Below are 16227 nucleotides of genomic sequence, written 5' to 3' on the forward strand. Positions count from 1 at the left end.
TAGTGTGTGCAGTTGTTTATTTAGAACTATAACATTCCAGTCTTTCACCACATCAGGAGTGATTTTATATTTTCTGATTTGACAAAAACAAAACAATCTGTCTTTGTTTATTGTACTTCTTCAGCACAGCATTGCTGCAGGATTAGATGGAAATGATAAAAGCAAAATCCTTAATTAAGCCATATTCCTTTATGTTCGTGTGTGACACAAGATGGTGCTTCACATCATGTTAATATCAGGTTTGATGCCCTTTAGCCATTTTCCTTCCATAGTACTAAGTGAATGCTGTGGTCTGGCATGCTTGTTGCAAACACCAGTCCAGAGTCATTGTCCCCATCCAAGCCATTGAGCCAAGATGTCACACCAGCAAGGAAACTGGATCCACGTTTAGATTTCCTGTATGGTGGTAGAGGCCAGCGGCCTGAAATTGCCTCTGTCCTGAGATCCATCACATAGAGGAAATGGTTGTCAAAAAGGAGTGCAAACACCTCACCAAAGCTCAGCAAGGACAAGTTGGCTGGATCCTGCGTTTTTATCACCCTGGAAAAACAAAACAATGTCTTATTAAGAGTGATGGGAAAAGTAACATTTATAATAAGTAATAACACATTTCCTGTTTCAATGGTAGTTAAGTAGTCACTTTTGCAATTCTAACACAATGACATTAAAGCTCGTATCTCACTGAGCAGCGTAGGCTTGGGAGGGTCTGCGCAGGTAGCGAGTGTTTCTTTTTCTGCCGGCTTCTTTCAGTATTGCAAAGCCTCTTGCCCCACTCTCACAAACCCTCTTTATGCTCTCAAACCTTTTCTTCTCACTGAGAAATTTTGAACATGTTAACCCTCTCAAGCCTGCACCTCTTGGTGAGATATGGTCTTAAGGTCCACCACACAACAAGCGACCAGACCAAACACGAGAGAGCGGATAATCGTAAACAAATTACTGTACAGTCAGCGATTCACCACAACTCATTGCAACAGAAAGTTTATTACCATAACTTTGATTTACTGTTATCGAGACATATTTAGTATGCATGGAAAGAACACACTCATATTCTTATGACATACATTTTATGGACTATATGTACAGCAGCTCATGATGTATTTCCAGTGAAAAGATTCGGAGGCGTATGAGTTTCCGATTTCTCTAAAATTGTGTTAATGTGGGTTTTTGTAATAGGTACAATTGCTGGTCAGAAAATTTAAATATCCTCGAAAAGTTGAATAATTTCCATAATTCCATTCAAAAAGTAAAACTTTCATAGATTATAGATTCAGGGCCCACAATTTAAGTGAATTTAAGTATTTATTTGTTTATCTTTACATTGTTTGGTTTTCCAGTTCATAAAACGCACGAAAACAGGATGTCCAAAAAAATTGAATAGGGAAGAAATGACCATGTACACTTCCCAGTGTTTTGCATGGGGAAAAGAAGGATGGATGGATGGTATTTTCAAATCGATATGTCAATCTTCAGTAGTTGGTTGGGAATCCCTTTGCCTTAATCACTGCCTTGATGTGCCGTAGCAGTGCCTGGGGGCCTTGGAAGCCCAGGGTTTCTTGATGCTCGCTGTCAGGAACTGACTGAGGAACAAGGTATGAACTTTGTAATTGAAGGTTATGAAATGGTTTGTGTCAACAGAGAAAATAAGATTGGAGGTGGGGTGGCATTGTTTATTGATAAAAGATTTAGGTGGTTGAAATTAGAATGTGTCAGTCGATAATTTGAAATGTAATTATAATTATGTATAAAAAGAAAAATTTATGCATATGCATATATTGGACACCTGGTTCTAATATAAAAAACTTTTAGCAACTGGATAGAAAAAAAATACATGGCTCAATGGAGTGTTGGTGCGTGACGTCTCCTCACAACTTAAAATCAAATGTGTGTGCGTGAATGTGCATGTTTTGTAAAGGGGCAGTAAGATACTGTTGATTATGGTAGATTCCACATTTCTTGACCGATTTCAATGGTTTAAATTTTAAACTGTTCAGCTCATTGAAATGTTACTTAAAATCAAATGTGTGTGCGTGAATGTGCATGTTTCTTAAAGGGGCAGTAACATACTGTTGATTATGGTAGATTCCACATTTCTTGACCGATTTCAATGGTTTAAATTTTAAACTGTTCAGCTCATTGAAATGTTACTTAAAATCAAATGTGTGTGCGTGAATGTGCATGTTTCTTAAAGGGGCAGTAACATGCTGTTGATTTTGGTTAACTTGCACATTTCTTGAGCGATTTCAATGGTTGAAATTTTAAACTGTTCAGCTCATTGAAATGTTGGTTAAAATCAAATGTGTGTGCGTGAATGTGCATGTTTCTTAAAGGGACAGTAACATACTTTATTTGATCTTGATTATGGTTAACTTTTACATTTCTTGAGCGATTTCAATGGTTGAAATTTTAAACTGTTCATCTCATTGAAATGTTAGTTAAAATCAAATTTGCATATTTCTTAAAGGGACAGTAAGATACTTTATTTGATCTTGATTATGGTTAACTTTTACATTTCTTGAGCGATTTCAATGGTTGAAATTTTGGTAGATACTTAAAATCAAATGTGTGTGCGTGAATGTGCATGTTTCTTAAAGGGCAGTAACATACTGTTGATTATGGTTAACTTTTACATTTCTTGAGCGATTTCAATGGTTTAAAATTTAAACTGTTCAGCTCATTGAAATGTTGGTTAAAATCAAATGTGTGTGCGTGAATGTGCATATTTCTTAAAGGGACAGTAAGATACTTTATTTGATCTTGATTATGGTTAACTTGCACATTTCTTGAGCGATTTCAATGGTTGAAATTTTAAACTGTTCAGCTCATTGAAATGTTAGTTAAAATCAAATGTGTGTGCGTGAATGTGCATGTTTCTTAAAGGGGCAGTAATACTTTTAGTAGATTATAACTTCCACATTTCTTGAGCGATTTCAACGGTTTAAATTTTAAACTGTTCAGCTCATTGAAAAGAGTTGCAAGAGTTAGCAGGCCCATTCAAAATTTCCGCGGGAATTTTTCTAGTTATGGGCCTGCTAAGCGGAGCAAGCAGCAGCGAAGCTGCTGCTTGCGGAGCAAGCAGGCACATATTACTATCCACCCTAGAAAAGGGTTTATTATGGGCCTGCTAAGCGGAGCAAGCAGGCACATATTACTATCCACCCTAGAAAAGGGTTTATTATGGGCCTGCTAAGCGGAGCAAGCAGCAGCGAAGCTGCTGCTTGCGGAGCAAGCAGGCACATATTACTATCCACCCTAGAAAAGGGTTTATTATTTTTCTTCCATATATTATCTTCCACCGACTTTTCCGCAAAAATGCGGCCCGAACCGTAGATCGCACCGGGACAAATGAGGTATCAAACGATGCGGCTCGCTCTGACTCGCTGCGCTATTATTTTTCTAAGAATTCCCAGTTACCATGGCGACGCTATTCCCAAAAAACTCCCAAATAAAGTCCCATAGGAATGAATGGGAATCCGAAAGAGATCAACTCCAATCAAGCCCCTTTTTCAAAGACACGCTGCGCGCGCATACGTTAACCGACCGATATGAATTTTAGCTCATTTTGTTGGAATTTTTGTCATCTTTAGCTCAGTGTCAAAAAAAAAATTAAGGAATGAAAGCTCTCACCCCTGTGCGGGTTCAAAGACAGTGAGTGAAATATCCTTTATCCCATGTGTGTGTATTGCATGAGCTAGAGCGGACCAATTAAGAAACAGAGTGAAGACAGAGAAAAAAATTGATTTCAAGTTTCACTTCAACTCGTCACCATGGCCACAATCTTTGCTCACTAGACATCAAATTCGCACATTTTGTAGCCACAAGCCTCTGCTTTCTGAAAAACTAAGTTTTATTTGGCTAAGGTGTCATTTAGTACCTTTATTTTCACTTTAAGCGAGGAGAAGTCGCACAATTTTGATCTCTTTTCAATGTAATTTTCGCCGTTTTTCCCTCTTCATTTTCGATCAATCATAAGTTTTCAACCTGCTCTCATTTGGTCATTTTTCATCCGATTAAAAATCTGAGAACATGCTCGCGTTCCCCAAACCCTTGCCGTTCTAACAAGCCATTTCTGGAATCTGCATCTTCAACCGTTAAGTCGCGAGAGGCTTTTGTTTGAGGTGAGCGTAATCCTATACAAATCAATGGAGTGTTGGTGCGTGACGTCTCCTCACAACTTAAAATCAAATGTGTGTGCGTGAATGTGCATGTTTTGTAAAGAGGCAGTGAGATACTGTTAATTATGGTAGATTCCACATTTCTTGACCGATTTCAATGGTTTGAATTTTAAACTGTTCAGCTCATTGAAATGTTACTTAAAATCAAATGTGTGTGCGTGAATGTGCATATTTCTTAAAGGGGCAGTAAGATACTTTATTTGATCTTGATTATGGTTAACTTGCACATTTCTTGAGCGATTTCAATGGTTGAAATTTTAAACTGTTCAGCTCATTGAAATGTTAGTTAAAATAAATGTGTGTGCGTGAATGTGCATGTTTCTTAAAGGGGCAGTAATACTTTTAGTAGATTATAACTTCCACATTTCTTGAGCGATTTCAACGGTTTAAATTTTAAACTGTTCAGCTCATTGAAAAGAGTTGCAAGAGTTAGCAGGCCCATTCAAAATTTCCGCGGGAATTTTTCTAGTTATTTTTCTTTTTCTTTTTTATTCTTCCACCGACTTTTCCGCAAAAATGCGGCCCGAACCGTAGATCGCACCGGGACAAATGAGGTATCAAACGATGCGGCTCGCTCTGACTCGCTGCGCTATTATTTTTATAAGAATTCCCAGTTACCATGGCGACGCTATTCCCAAAAAACCACCCAAAATTCAAGGAAGGAAAAACCCATAGGAATGAATGGGATATCAACTCCAAACGAGCACCTTTTTCCAAGACACGCTGCGCGCGCATACGTTCACCGATTGATATGAATTTTAGCTCATTTTGTTGGAATTTTTCCCATCTTTAGCTCAGTGTCAAAAAAAATATTAAGGAATGAAAGCTCTTCCCCCTGTGCGGGTGCAAAGACAGTGAGTGTAATCGCCACTCTGATATGCAATTAAGGCTTCAGTGACGGGAACCAAAAAATCTATTTCCAAAAGTTTCACTTCAACTCGTCACCATGGCCACAATCTTTGCTCACTAGACATCAAATTCGCACATTTTGTAGCCACAAGCCTCTGCTTTCTGAAGAACTAAGTTTTATTTGGCTAAGGTGTCATTTAGTACCTTTATTTTCACTTTAAGCGAGGAGAAGTCGCACATTTTTGATCTCTTTTCAATGTAATTTTCGCCGTTTTTGCCTCTTCATTTTCGATCAATCATAAGTTTTCAACCTGCTCTCATTTGGTCATTTTTCATCCGATTAAAAAACTGAGAACATGCTCGCGTTCCCCAAACCCTTGCCGTTCTAACGAGCCATTTCTGGAATCTGCATCTTCAACCGTTAAGTCGCGAGAGGCTTTTGTTTGAGGTGAGCGTAATCCTATACAAATCAATGGAGTGTTGGTGCGTGACGTCTCCTCACAACTTAAAATCAAATGTGTGTGCGTGAATGTGCATGTTTTGTAAAGGGGCAGTGAGATACTGTTAATTATGGTAGATTCCACATTTCTTGACCGATTTCAATGGTTTGAATTTTAAACTGTTCAGCTCATTGAAATGTTACTTAAAATCAAATGTGTGTGCGTGAATGTGCATGTTTCTTAAAGGGGCAGTAAGATACTTTATTTGATCTTGATTATGGTTAACTTGCACATTTCTTGAGCGATTTCAATGGTTGAAATTTTAAACTGTTCAGCTCATTGAAATGTTAGTTAAAATCAAATGTATGTGCGTGAATGTGCATATTTCTTAAAGGGACAGTAAGATACTTTATTTGATCTTGATTATGGTTAACTTTTACATTTCTTGAGCGATTTCAATGGTTGAAATTTTAAACTGTTCAGCTCATTGAAATGTTAGTTAAAATCAAATGTATGTGCGTGAATGTGCATGTTTCTTAAAGGGCCAGTAATACTTTTAGTTGATTATAACTTGCACATTTCTTGAGCGATTTCAATGGTTGAAAGTTTAAACTGTTCAGCTCATTGAAAAGAGTTAGCAGGCCCATTCAAAATTTCCGCGGGAATTTTTCTAGTTTTTCTTATTTTTTAATCTTCCACAGTTTTTTCCGCAAGAATGCAGCCCGTAACGTACATCGCACCGGGACAAATGAAGTATCAAACGATGCGGCTCGATCTGACTCGATGCGGCATTATTTTTCTAAGAATTCCCACTTACCATGGCGATGCTATTCCCAAAAAACTCCCAAATAAAAGTCCCATAGGAATGAATGGGAAAAGGAAAGACAAAATCACACATCAAGCACCTTTTTCAAAGACACGCTGCGCGCGCATACGTTAACCGATTGATATGAATTTTAGCTCATTTTGTTGGAATTTTTCCCATCTTTAGCTCAGTGTCAAAAAACAAATTAAGGAATGAAAGCTCTTCCCCCTGTGCGGGTTCAAAGACAGTGAGTGTAATCGCCACTCTGATACCCAATTAAGCTTTCAGTGACGGGAACCAAAAAATATATTTCCAAAAGTTTCACTTCAACTCGTCACCATGGCCACAATCTTTGCTCACTAGACATCAAATTCGCACATTTTGTAGCCACAAGCCTCTGCTTTCTGAAGAACTAAGTTTTATTTGGCTACGGTGTCATTTAGTACCTTTATTTTCACTTTAAACGAGGAGAAGTCGCACATTTTTGATCTCTTTTCAATGTAATTTTCGCCCTTTTTGCCTCTTCATTTTCGATCAATCATAAGTTTTCAACCTGCTCTCATTTGGTCATTTTTCATCCGATTAAAAAACTGAGAACATGCTCGCGTTCCCCAAACCCTTGCCGTTCTAACGAGCCATTTCTGGAATCTGCATCTTCAACCGTTAAGTCGCGAGAGGCTTTTGTTTGAGGTGAGCGTAATCCTATACAAATCAATGGAGTGTTGGTGCGTGACGTCTCCTCACAACTTAAAATCAAATGTGTGTGCGTGAATGTGCATGTTTTGTAAAGAGGCAGTGAGATACTGTTAATTATGGTAGATTCCACATTTCTTGACCGATTTCAATGGTTTGAATTTTAAACTGTTCAGCTCATTGAAATGTTACTTAAAATCAAATGTGTGTGCGTGAATGTGCATATTTCTTAAAGGGGCAGTAAGATACTTTATTTGATCTTGATTATGGTTAACTTGCACATTTCTTGAGCGATTTCAATGGTTGAAATTTTAAACTGTTCAGCTCATTGAAATGTTAGTTAAAATAAATGTGTGTGCGTGAATGTGCATGTTTCTTAAAGGGGCAGTAATACTTTTAGTAGATTATAACTTCCACATTTCTTGAGCGATTTCAACGGTTTAAATTTTAAACTGTTCAGCTCATTGAAAAGAGTTGCAAGAGTTAGCAGGCCCATTCAAAATTTCCGCGGGAATTTTTCTAGTTATTATGGGCCTGCTAAGCTGCTGCTTGCGGAGCAAGCAGCAGCGAAGCTGCTGCTTGCGGAGCAAGCAGGCACATATTACTATCCTAGAAAAAGGGTTTATTTTTTTTATTCTTATTTTTCTTATTTTTTAATCTTCCACAGTTTTTTCCGCAAGAATGCAGCCCGTAACGTACATCGCACCGGGACAAATGAAGTATCAAACGATGCGGCTCGATCTGACTCGATGCGGCATTATTTTTCTAAGAATTCCCACTTACCATGGCGATGCTATTCCCAAAAAACTCCCAAATAAAAGTCCCATAGGAATGAATGGGAAAAGGAAAGACAAAATCACACATCAAGCACCTTTTTCAAAGACACGCTGCGCGCGCATACGTTAACCGATTGATATGAATTTTAGCTCATTTTGTTGGAATTTTTCCCATCTTTAGCTCAGTGTCAAAAAACAAATTAAGGAATGAAAGCTCTTCCCCCTGTGCGGGTTCAAAGACAGTGAGTGTAATCGCCACTCTGATACCCAATTAAGCTTTCAGTGACGGGAACCAAAAAATATATTTCCAAAAGTTTCACTTCAACTCGTCACCATGGCCACAATCTTTGCTCACTAGACATCAAATTCGCACATTTTGTAGCCACAAGCCTCTGCTTTCTGAAGAACTAAGTTTTATTTGGCTACGGTGTCATTTAGTACCTTTATTTTCACTTTAAACGAGGAGAAGTCGCACATTTTTGATCTCTTTTCAATGTAATTTTCGCCCTTTTTGCCTCTTCATTTTCGATCAATCATAAGTTTTCAACCTGCTCTCATTTGGTCATTTTTCATCCGATTAAAAAACTGAGAACATGCTCGCGTTCCCCAAACCCTTGCCGTTCTAACGAGCCATTTCTGGAATCTGCATCTTCAACCGTTAAGTCGCGAGAGGCTTTTGTTTGAGGTGAGCGTAATCCTATACAAATCAATGGAGTGTTGGTGCGTGACGTCTCCTCACAACTTAAAATCAAATGTGTGTGCGTGAATGTGCATGTTTTGTAAAGGGGCAGTGAGATACTGTTAATTATGGTAGATTCCACATTTCTTGACCGATTTCAATGGTTTGAATTTTAAACTGTTCATCTCATTGAAATGTTGGTTAAAATCAAATGTGTGTGCGTGAATGTGCATATTTCTTAAAGGGACAGTAAGATACTTTATTTGATCTTGATTATGGTTAACTTTTACATTTCTTGAGCGATTTCAATGGTTTCAATTTTAAACTGTTCAGCTCATTGAAATGTTAGTTAAAATCAAATGTGTGTGCGTGAATGTGCATGTTTCTTAAAGGGGCAGTAATACTTTTAGTAGATTATAACTTCCACATTTCTTGAGCGATTTCAACGGTTTAAATTTTAAACTGTTCAGCTCATTGAAAAGAGTTGCAAGAGTTAGCAGGCCCATTCAAAATTTCCGCGGGAATTTTTCTAGTTATGGGCCTGCTAAGCGGAGCAAGCAGCAGCGAAGCTGCTGCTTGCGGAGCAAGCAGGCACATATTACTATCCTAGAAAAAAGGGTTTATTATGGGCCTGCTAAGCGGAGCAAGCAGCAGCGAAGCTGCTGCTTGCGGAGCAAGCAGGCACATATTACTATCCTAGAAAAGGGGTTTATTTTTTTTATTCTTATTTTTCTTATTTTTTAATCTTCCACAGTTTTTTCCGCAAGAATGCAGCCCGTACCGTACATCGCACCGGGACAAATGAAGTATCAAACGATGCGGCTCGATCTGACTCGATGCGGCATTATTTTTCTAAGAATTCCCACTTACCATGGCGATGCTATTCCCAAAAAACTCCCAAATAAAAGTCCCATAGGAATGAATGGGAAAAGGAAAGACAAAATCACACATCAAGCACCTTTTTCAAAGACACGCTGCGCGCGCATACGTTAACCGATTGATATGAATTTTAGCTCATTTTGTTGGAATTTTTCCCATCTTTAGCTCAGTGTCAAAAAACAAATTAAGGAATGAAAGCTCTTCCCCCTGTGCGGGTTCAAAGACAGTGAGTGTAATCGCCACTCTGATACCCAATTAAGCTTTCAGTGACGGGAACCAAAAAATATATTTCCAAAAGTTTCACTTCAACTCGTCACCATGGCCACAATCTTTGCTCACTAGACATCAAATTCGCACATTTTGTAGCCACAAGCCTCTGCTTTCTGAAGAACTAAGTTTTATTTGGCTAAGGTGTCATTTAGTACCTTTATTTTCACTTTAAGCGAGGAGAAGTCGCACATTTTTGATCTCTTTTCAATGTAATTTTCGCCGTTTTTGCCTCTTCATTTTCGATCAATCATAAGTTTTCAACCTGCTCTCATTTGGTCATTTTTCATCCGATTAAAAAACTGAGAACATGCTCGCGTTCCCCAAACCCTTGCCGTTCTAACGAGCCATTTCTGGAATCTGCATCTTCAACCGTTAAGTCGCGAGAGGCTTTTGTTTGAGGTGAGCGTAATCCTATACAAATCAATGGAGTGTTGGTGCGTGACGTCTCCTCACAACTTAAAATCAAATGTGTGTGCGTGAATGTGCATGTTTTGTAAAGGGGCAGTGAGATACTGTTAATTATGGTAGATTCCACATTTCTTGACCGATTTCAATGGTTTGAATTTTAAACTGTTCAGCTCATTGAAATGTTACTTAAAATCAAATGTGTGTGCGTGAATGTGCATGTTTCTTAAAGGGGCAGTAACATACTGTTGATTTTAGTTAACTTGCACATTTCTTGACCGATTTCAATGGTTGAAATTTTAAACTGTTCAGCTCATTGAAATGTTACTTAAAATCAAATGTGTGTGCGTGAATGTGCATGTTTCTTAAAGGGGCAGTAACATACTGTTGATTATGGTTAACTTGCACATTTCTTGACCGATTTCAATGGTTGAAAGTTTAAACTGTTCAGCTCATTGAAAAGAGTTAGCAGGCCCATTCAAAATTTCCGCGGGAATTTTTCTAGTTGGTGTTATTATTATATCATCCTTCCACGAATTTTCTGCTAAAATGCGGCCCGTACCGTAGATCGCACCGGCACGAATGAGGTATCAAACGATGCGGCTCGATCTGACTCGGTGCGGCATTATTTTTCTAAGAATTCCCAGTTACCATGGCGACGCTATTCCCAAAAAACTCCCAAATAAAGTCCCATAGGAATGAATGGGAATCCGAAAGAGATCAACTCCAATCAAGCACCTTTTTCAAAGACACGCTGCGCGCGCATACGTTAACCGACCGATATGAAAATTAGCTCATTTTGTTGGAATTTTTGTCATCTTTAGCTCAGTGTCAAAAAAAATTTTAAGGAATGAAAGCTCTCCCCCCTGTGAGGGTTCAAAGACAGTGAGCAAAGGGGAAAAGTCGCCTATTTAGAGTGTGACTAATTAAGGCTTCAGTGACGGGAACCAAAAAATCTATTTCCAAAAGTTTCACTTCAACTCGTCACCATGGCCACAATCTTTGCTCACTAGACATCAAATTCGCACATTTTGTAGCCACAAGCCTCTGCTTTCTGAAGAACTAAGTTTTATTTGGCTACGGTGTCATTTAGTACCTTTATTTTCACTTTAAGCGAGGAGAAGTCGGACTTTGACGCCTATCTCCTCCATGTTAATTTCGCCGTTTTTTCCCTCTTCATTTTCGATCAATCATAAGTTTTCAACCTGCTCTCATTTGGTCATTTTTCATCCGATTAAAAAACTGAGAACATGCTCGCGTTCCCCAAACCCTTGCCGTTCTAACGAGCCATTTCTGGAATCTGCATCTTCAACCGTTAAGTCGCGAGAGGCTTTTGTTTGAGGTGAGCGTAATCCTATACAAATCAATGGAGTGTTGGTGCGTGACGTCTCCTCACAACTTAAAATCAAATGTGTGTGCGTGAATGTGCATGTTTTGTAAAGGGGCAGTGAGATACTGTTAATTATGGTAGATTCCACATTTCTTGACCGATTTCAATGGTTTGAATTTTAAACTGTTCAGCTCATTGAAATGTTACTTAAAATCAAATGTGTGTGCGTGAATGTGCATGTTTCTTAAAGGGGCAGTAACATACTGTTGATTTTAGTTAACTTGCACATTTCTTGAGCGATTTCAATGGTTGAAATTTTAAACTGTTCAGCTCATTGAAATGTTACTTAAAATCAAATGTGTGTGCGTGAATGTGCATGTTTCTTAAAGGGGCAGTAACATACTGTTGATTATGGTTAACTTGCACATTTCTTGACCGATTTCAATGGTTGAAAGTTTAAACTGTTCAGCTCATTGAAAAGAGTTAGCAGGCCCATTCAAAATTTCCGCGGGAATTTTTCTAGTTATGGGCCTGCTAAGCGGAGCAAGCAGCAGCGAAGCTGCTGCTTGCGGAGCAAGCAGGCACATATTACTATCCACCCTAGAAAAGGGTTTATTATTTTTCTTCCATATATTATCTTCCACCGACTTTTCCGCAAAAATGCGGCCCGAACCGTAGATCGCACCGGGACAAATGAGGTATCAAACGATGCGGCTCGCTCTGACTCGCTGCGCTATTATTTTTCTAAGAATTCCCAGTTACCATGGCGACGCTATTCCCAAAAAACTCCCAAATAAAGTCCCATAGGAATGAATGGGAATCCGAAAGAGATCAACTCCAATCAAGCACCTTTTTCAAAGACACGCTGCGCGCGCATACATTAACCGACCGATATGAAAATTAGCTCATTTTGTTGGAATTTTTGTCATCTTTAGCTCAGTGTCAAAAAAAATTTTAAGGAATGAAAGCTCTCCCCCCTGTGAGGGTTCAAAGACAGTGAGCAAAGGGGAAAAGTCGCCTATTTAGAGTGTGACTAATTAAGGCTTCAGTGACGGGAACCAAAAAATCTATTTCCAAAAGTTTCACTTCAACTCGTCACCATGGCCACAATCTTTGCTCACTAGACCTCAAATTCGCACATTTTGTAGCCACAAGCCTCTGCTTTCTGAAGAACTAAGTTTTATTTGGCTACGGTGTCATTTAGTACCTTTATTTTTACTTTAAGCGAGGAGAAGTCGGACTTTGACGCCTATCTCCTCCATGTTAATTTCGCCGTTTTTTCCCTCTTCATTTTCGATCAATCATAAGTTTTCAACCTGCTCTCATTTGGTCATTTTTCATCCGATTAAAAATCTGAGAACATGCTCGCGTTCCCCAAACCCTTGCCGTTCTAACGAGCCATTTCTGGAATCTGCATCTTCAACCGTTAAGTCGCGAGAGGCTTTTGTTTGAGGTGAGCGTAATCCTATACAAATCAATGGAGTGTTGGTGCGTGACGTCTCCTCACAACTTAAAATCAAATGTGTGTGCGTGAATGTGCATGTTTTGTAAAGGGGCAGTGAGATACTGTTAATTATGGTAGATTCCACATTTCTTGACCGATTTCAATGGTTTGAATTTTAAACTGTTCAGCTCATTGAAATGTTACTTAAAATCAAATGTGTGTGCGTGAATGTGCATGTTTCTTAAAGGGGCAGTAACATATTGTTGATTATGGTTAACTTTTACATTTCTTGAGCGATTTCAATGGTTTAAATTTTAAACTGTTCAGCTCATTGAAATGTTGGTTAAAATAAAATGTGTGTGCGTGAATGTGCATGTTTCTTAAAGGGGCAGTAACATACTGTTGATTATGGTTAACTTTTACATTTCTTGACCGATTTCAATGGTTTAAATTTTAAACTGTTCAGCTCATTGAAATGTTACTTAAAATCAAATGTGTGTGCGTGAATGTGCATGTTTCTTAAAGGGGCAGTAACATACTGTTGATTTTGGTTAACTTCCACATTTGTTGACCGATTTCAATGGTTGAAAGTTTAAACTGTTCAGCTCATTGAAAAGAGTTAGCAGGCCCATTCAAAATTTCCGCGGGAATTTTTCTAGTTTTTATATCATCTTCCAGCGACTTTTCCGCAAAAATAGGGCCCGAACCGTAGATCGCACCGGGACAAAAGAGGTATCAAACGATGCGGCTCGATCTGACTCGCTGCGCTATTATTTTTATAAGAATTCCCAGTTACCATGGCGACGCTATTCCCAAAAAACTCCCAAATAAAAGTCCCATAGGAATGAATGGGAAAAGGAAAGACAAAATCACACATCAAGCACCTTTTTCAAAGAGACGCTGCGCGCGCATACGTTAACCGATTGATATGAAAATTAGCTCATTTTGTTGGAATTTTTGTCATCTTTAACTCAGTGTCAAAAAAAAAATTAAGGAATGAAAGCTCTTCCCCCTGTGCGGGTTCAAAGACAGTGAGTGTAATCGCCACTCTGATACCCAATTAAGGCTTCAGTGACGGGAACCAAAAAATCTATTTCCAAAAGTTTCACTTCATCTCGTCACCATGGCCACAATCTTTGCTCACTAGACATCAAATTCGCACATTTTGTAGCCACAAGCCTCTGCTTTCTGAAGAACTAAGTTTTATTTGGCTAAGGTTTCATTTAGTACCTTTATTTTCACTTTAAGCGAGGAGAAGTCGCACATTTTTGATCTCTTTTCAATGTAATTTTCGCCCTTTTTCCCTCTTCATTTTCGATCAATCATAAGTTTTCAACCTGCTCTCATTTGGTCATTTTTCATCCGATTAAAAAACTGAGAACATGCTCGCGTTCCCCAAACCCTTGCCGTTCTAACGAGCCATTTCTGGAATCTGCATCTTCAACCGTTAAGTCGCGAGAGGCTTTTGTTTGAGGTGAGCGTAATCCTATACAAATCAATGGAGTGTTGGTGCGTGACGTCTCCTCACAACTTAAAATCAAATGTGTGTGCGTGAATGTGCATGTTTTGTAAAGGGGCAGTAAGATACTTGATTGTGTTGAACTTCCACATTTCTTGACCGATTTCAATGGTTTAAATTTTAAACTGTTCAGCTCATTGAAATGTTACTTAAAATCAAATGTGTGTGCGTGAATGTGCATGTTTCTTAAAGGGGCAGTAACATACTGTTGATTATGGTTAACTTCCACATTTCTTGAGCGATTTCAATGGTTGAAAGTTTAAACTGTTCAGCTCATTGAAAAGAGTTAGCAGGCCCATTCAAAATTTCCGCGGGAATTTTTCTAGTTATGGGCCTGCTAAGCGGAGCAAGCAGCAGCGAAGCTGCTGCTTGCGGAGCAAGCAGGCACATATTACTATCCTAGAAAAGGGGTTTATTTTTTTTATTCTTAATCTTATTTTTTAATCTTCCACAGTTTTTTCCGCAAGAATGCAGCCCGTACCGTACATCGCACCGGGACAAATGAAGTATCAAACGATGCGGCTCGATCTGACTCGATGCGGCATTATTTTTCTAAGAATTCCCACTTACCATGGCAATGCTATTCCCAAAAAACTCCCAAATAAAAGTCCCATAGGAATGAATGGGAAAAGGAAAGACAAAATCACACATCAAGCACCTTTTTCAAAGACACGCTGCGCGCGCATACGTTAACCGATTGATATGAATTTTAGCTCATTTTGTTGGAATTTTTCCCATCTTTAGCTCAGTGTCAAAAAAAATATTAAGGAATGAAAGCTCTTCCCCCTGTGCGGGTTCAAAGACAGTGAGTGTAATCGCCACTCTGATATGCAATTAAGGCTTCAGTGACGGGAACCAAAAAATCTTATTTCCAAAAGTTTCACTTCAACTCGTCACCATGGCCACAATCTTTGCTCACTAGACCTCAAATTCGCACATTTTGTAGCCACAAGCCTCTGCTTTCTGAAAAACTAAGTTTTATTTGGCTAAGGTGTCATTTAGTACCTTTATTTTCACTTTAAGCGAGGAGAAGTCGGACTTTGGCGCCTATCTCCTCCATGTTAATTTCGCCGTTTTTTCCCTCTTCATTTTCGATCAATCATAAGTTTTCAACCTGCTCTCATTTGGTCATTTTTCATCCGATTAAAAAACTGAGAACATGCTCGCGTTCCCCAAACCCTTGCCGTTCTAACCAGCCATTTCTGGAATCTGCATCTTCAACCGTTAAGTCGCGAGAGGCTTTTGTTTGAGGTGAGCGTAATCCTATACAAATCAATGGAGTGTTGGTGCGTGACGTCTCCTCACAACTTCAAATCAAATGTGTGTGCGTGAATGTGCATGTTTTGTAAAGGGGCAGTGAGATACTGTTAATTATGGTAGATTCCACATTTCTTGACCGATTTCAATGGTTTGAATTTTAAACTGTTCAGCTCATTGAAATGTTACTTAAAATCAAATGTGTGTGCGTGAATGTGCATGTTTCTTAAAGGGGCAGTAACATAGTGTTGATTATGGTTAACTTCCACATTTCTTGAGCGATTTCAATGGTTGAAATTTTAAACTGTTCAGCTCATTGAAATGTTGGTTAAAATCAAATGTGTGTGCGTGAATGTGCATATTTCTTAAAGGGACAGTAAGATACTTTATTTGATCTTGATTATGGTTAACTTTTACATTTCTTGAGCGATTTCAATGGTTTAAATTTTAAACTGTTCAGCTCATTGAAATGTTAGTTAAAATCAAATGTATGTGCGTGAATGTGCATGTTTCTTAAAGGGACAGTAATACTTTTAGTTGATTATAACTTCCACATTTCTTGAGCGATTTCAACGGTTGAAATTTTAAACTGCTCATTGAAAAGAGTTGCAAGAGTTAGCAGGCCCATTCAAAATTTCCGCGGGAATTTTTCTAGTTATTTTTTTTATATTTTATTCCACGATTTTTTCTGCTAAAATGCGGCCCG

At 38.6% G+C, this 16227-nt stretch overlaps 1 protein-coding gene across 4 annotated transcripts in view; it reads right to left on the minus strand.

The window, feature by feature from the left end:
- fbxw2 (F-box and WD repeat domain containing 2) overlaps positions 1-16227 on the minus strand; it is a 126028-nt gene continuing 109801 nt past the window's right edge. For all 4 annotated transcript variants that reach the window (XM_086097226.1, XM_086097227.1, XM_086097225.1 and 1 more), the window contains one exon: positions 1-540. In XM_086097226.1, the coding sequence (XP_085953352.1) occupies positions 252-540 (289 nt within the window). In that variant the 3' untranslated portion in view covers positions 1-251. The remainder of the gene's footprint in view (positions 541-16227) is intronic.

Source organism: Leptonotus elevatus, chromosome 15 (assembly GCF_054856555.1).
Source record: "Leptonotus elevatus isolate MCC_2025b chromosome 15, RoL_Lele_1.0, whole genome shotgun sequence".
Taxonomy (NCBI): Eukaryota; Metazoa; Chordata; class Actinopteri; order Syngnathiformes; family Syngnathidae; genus Leptonotus; species Leptonotus elevatus.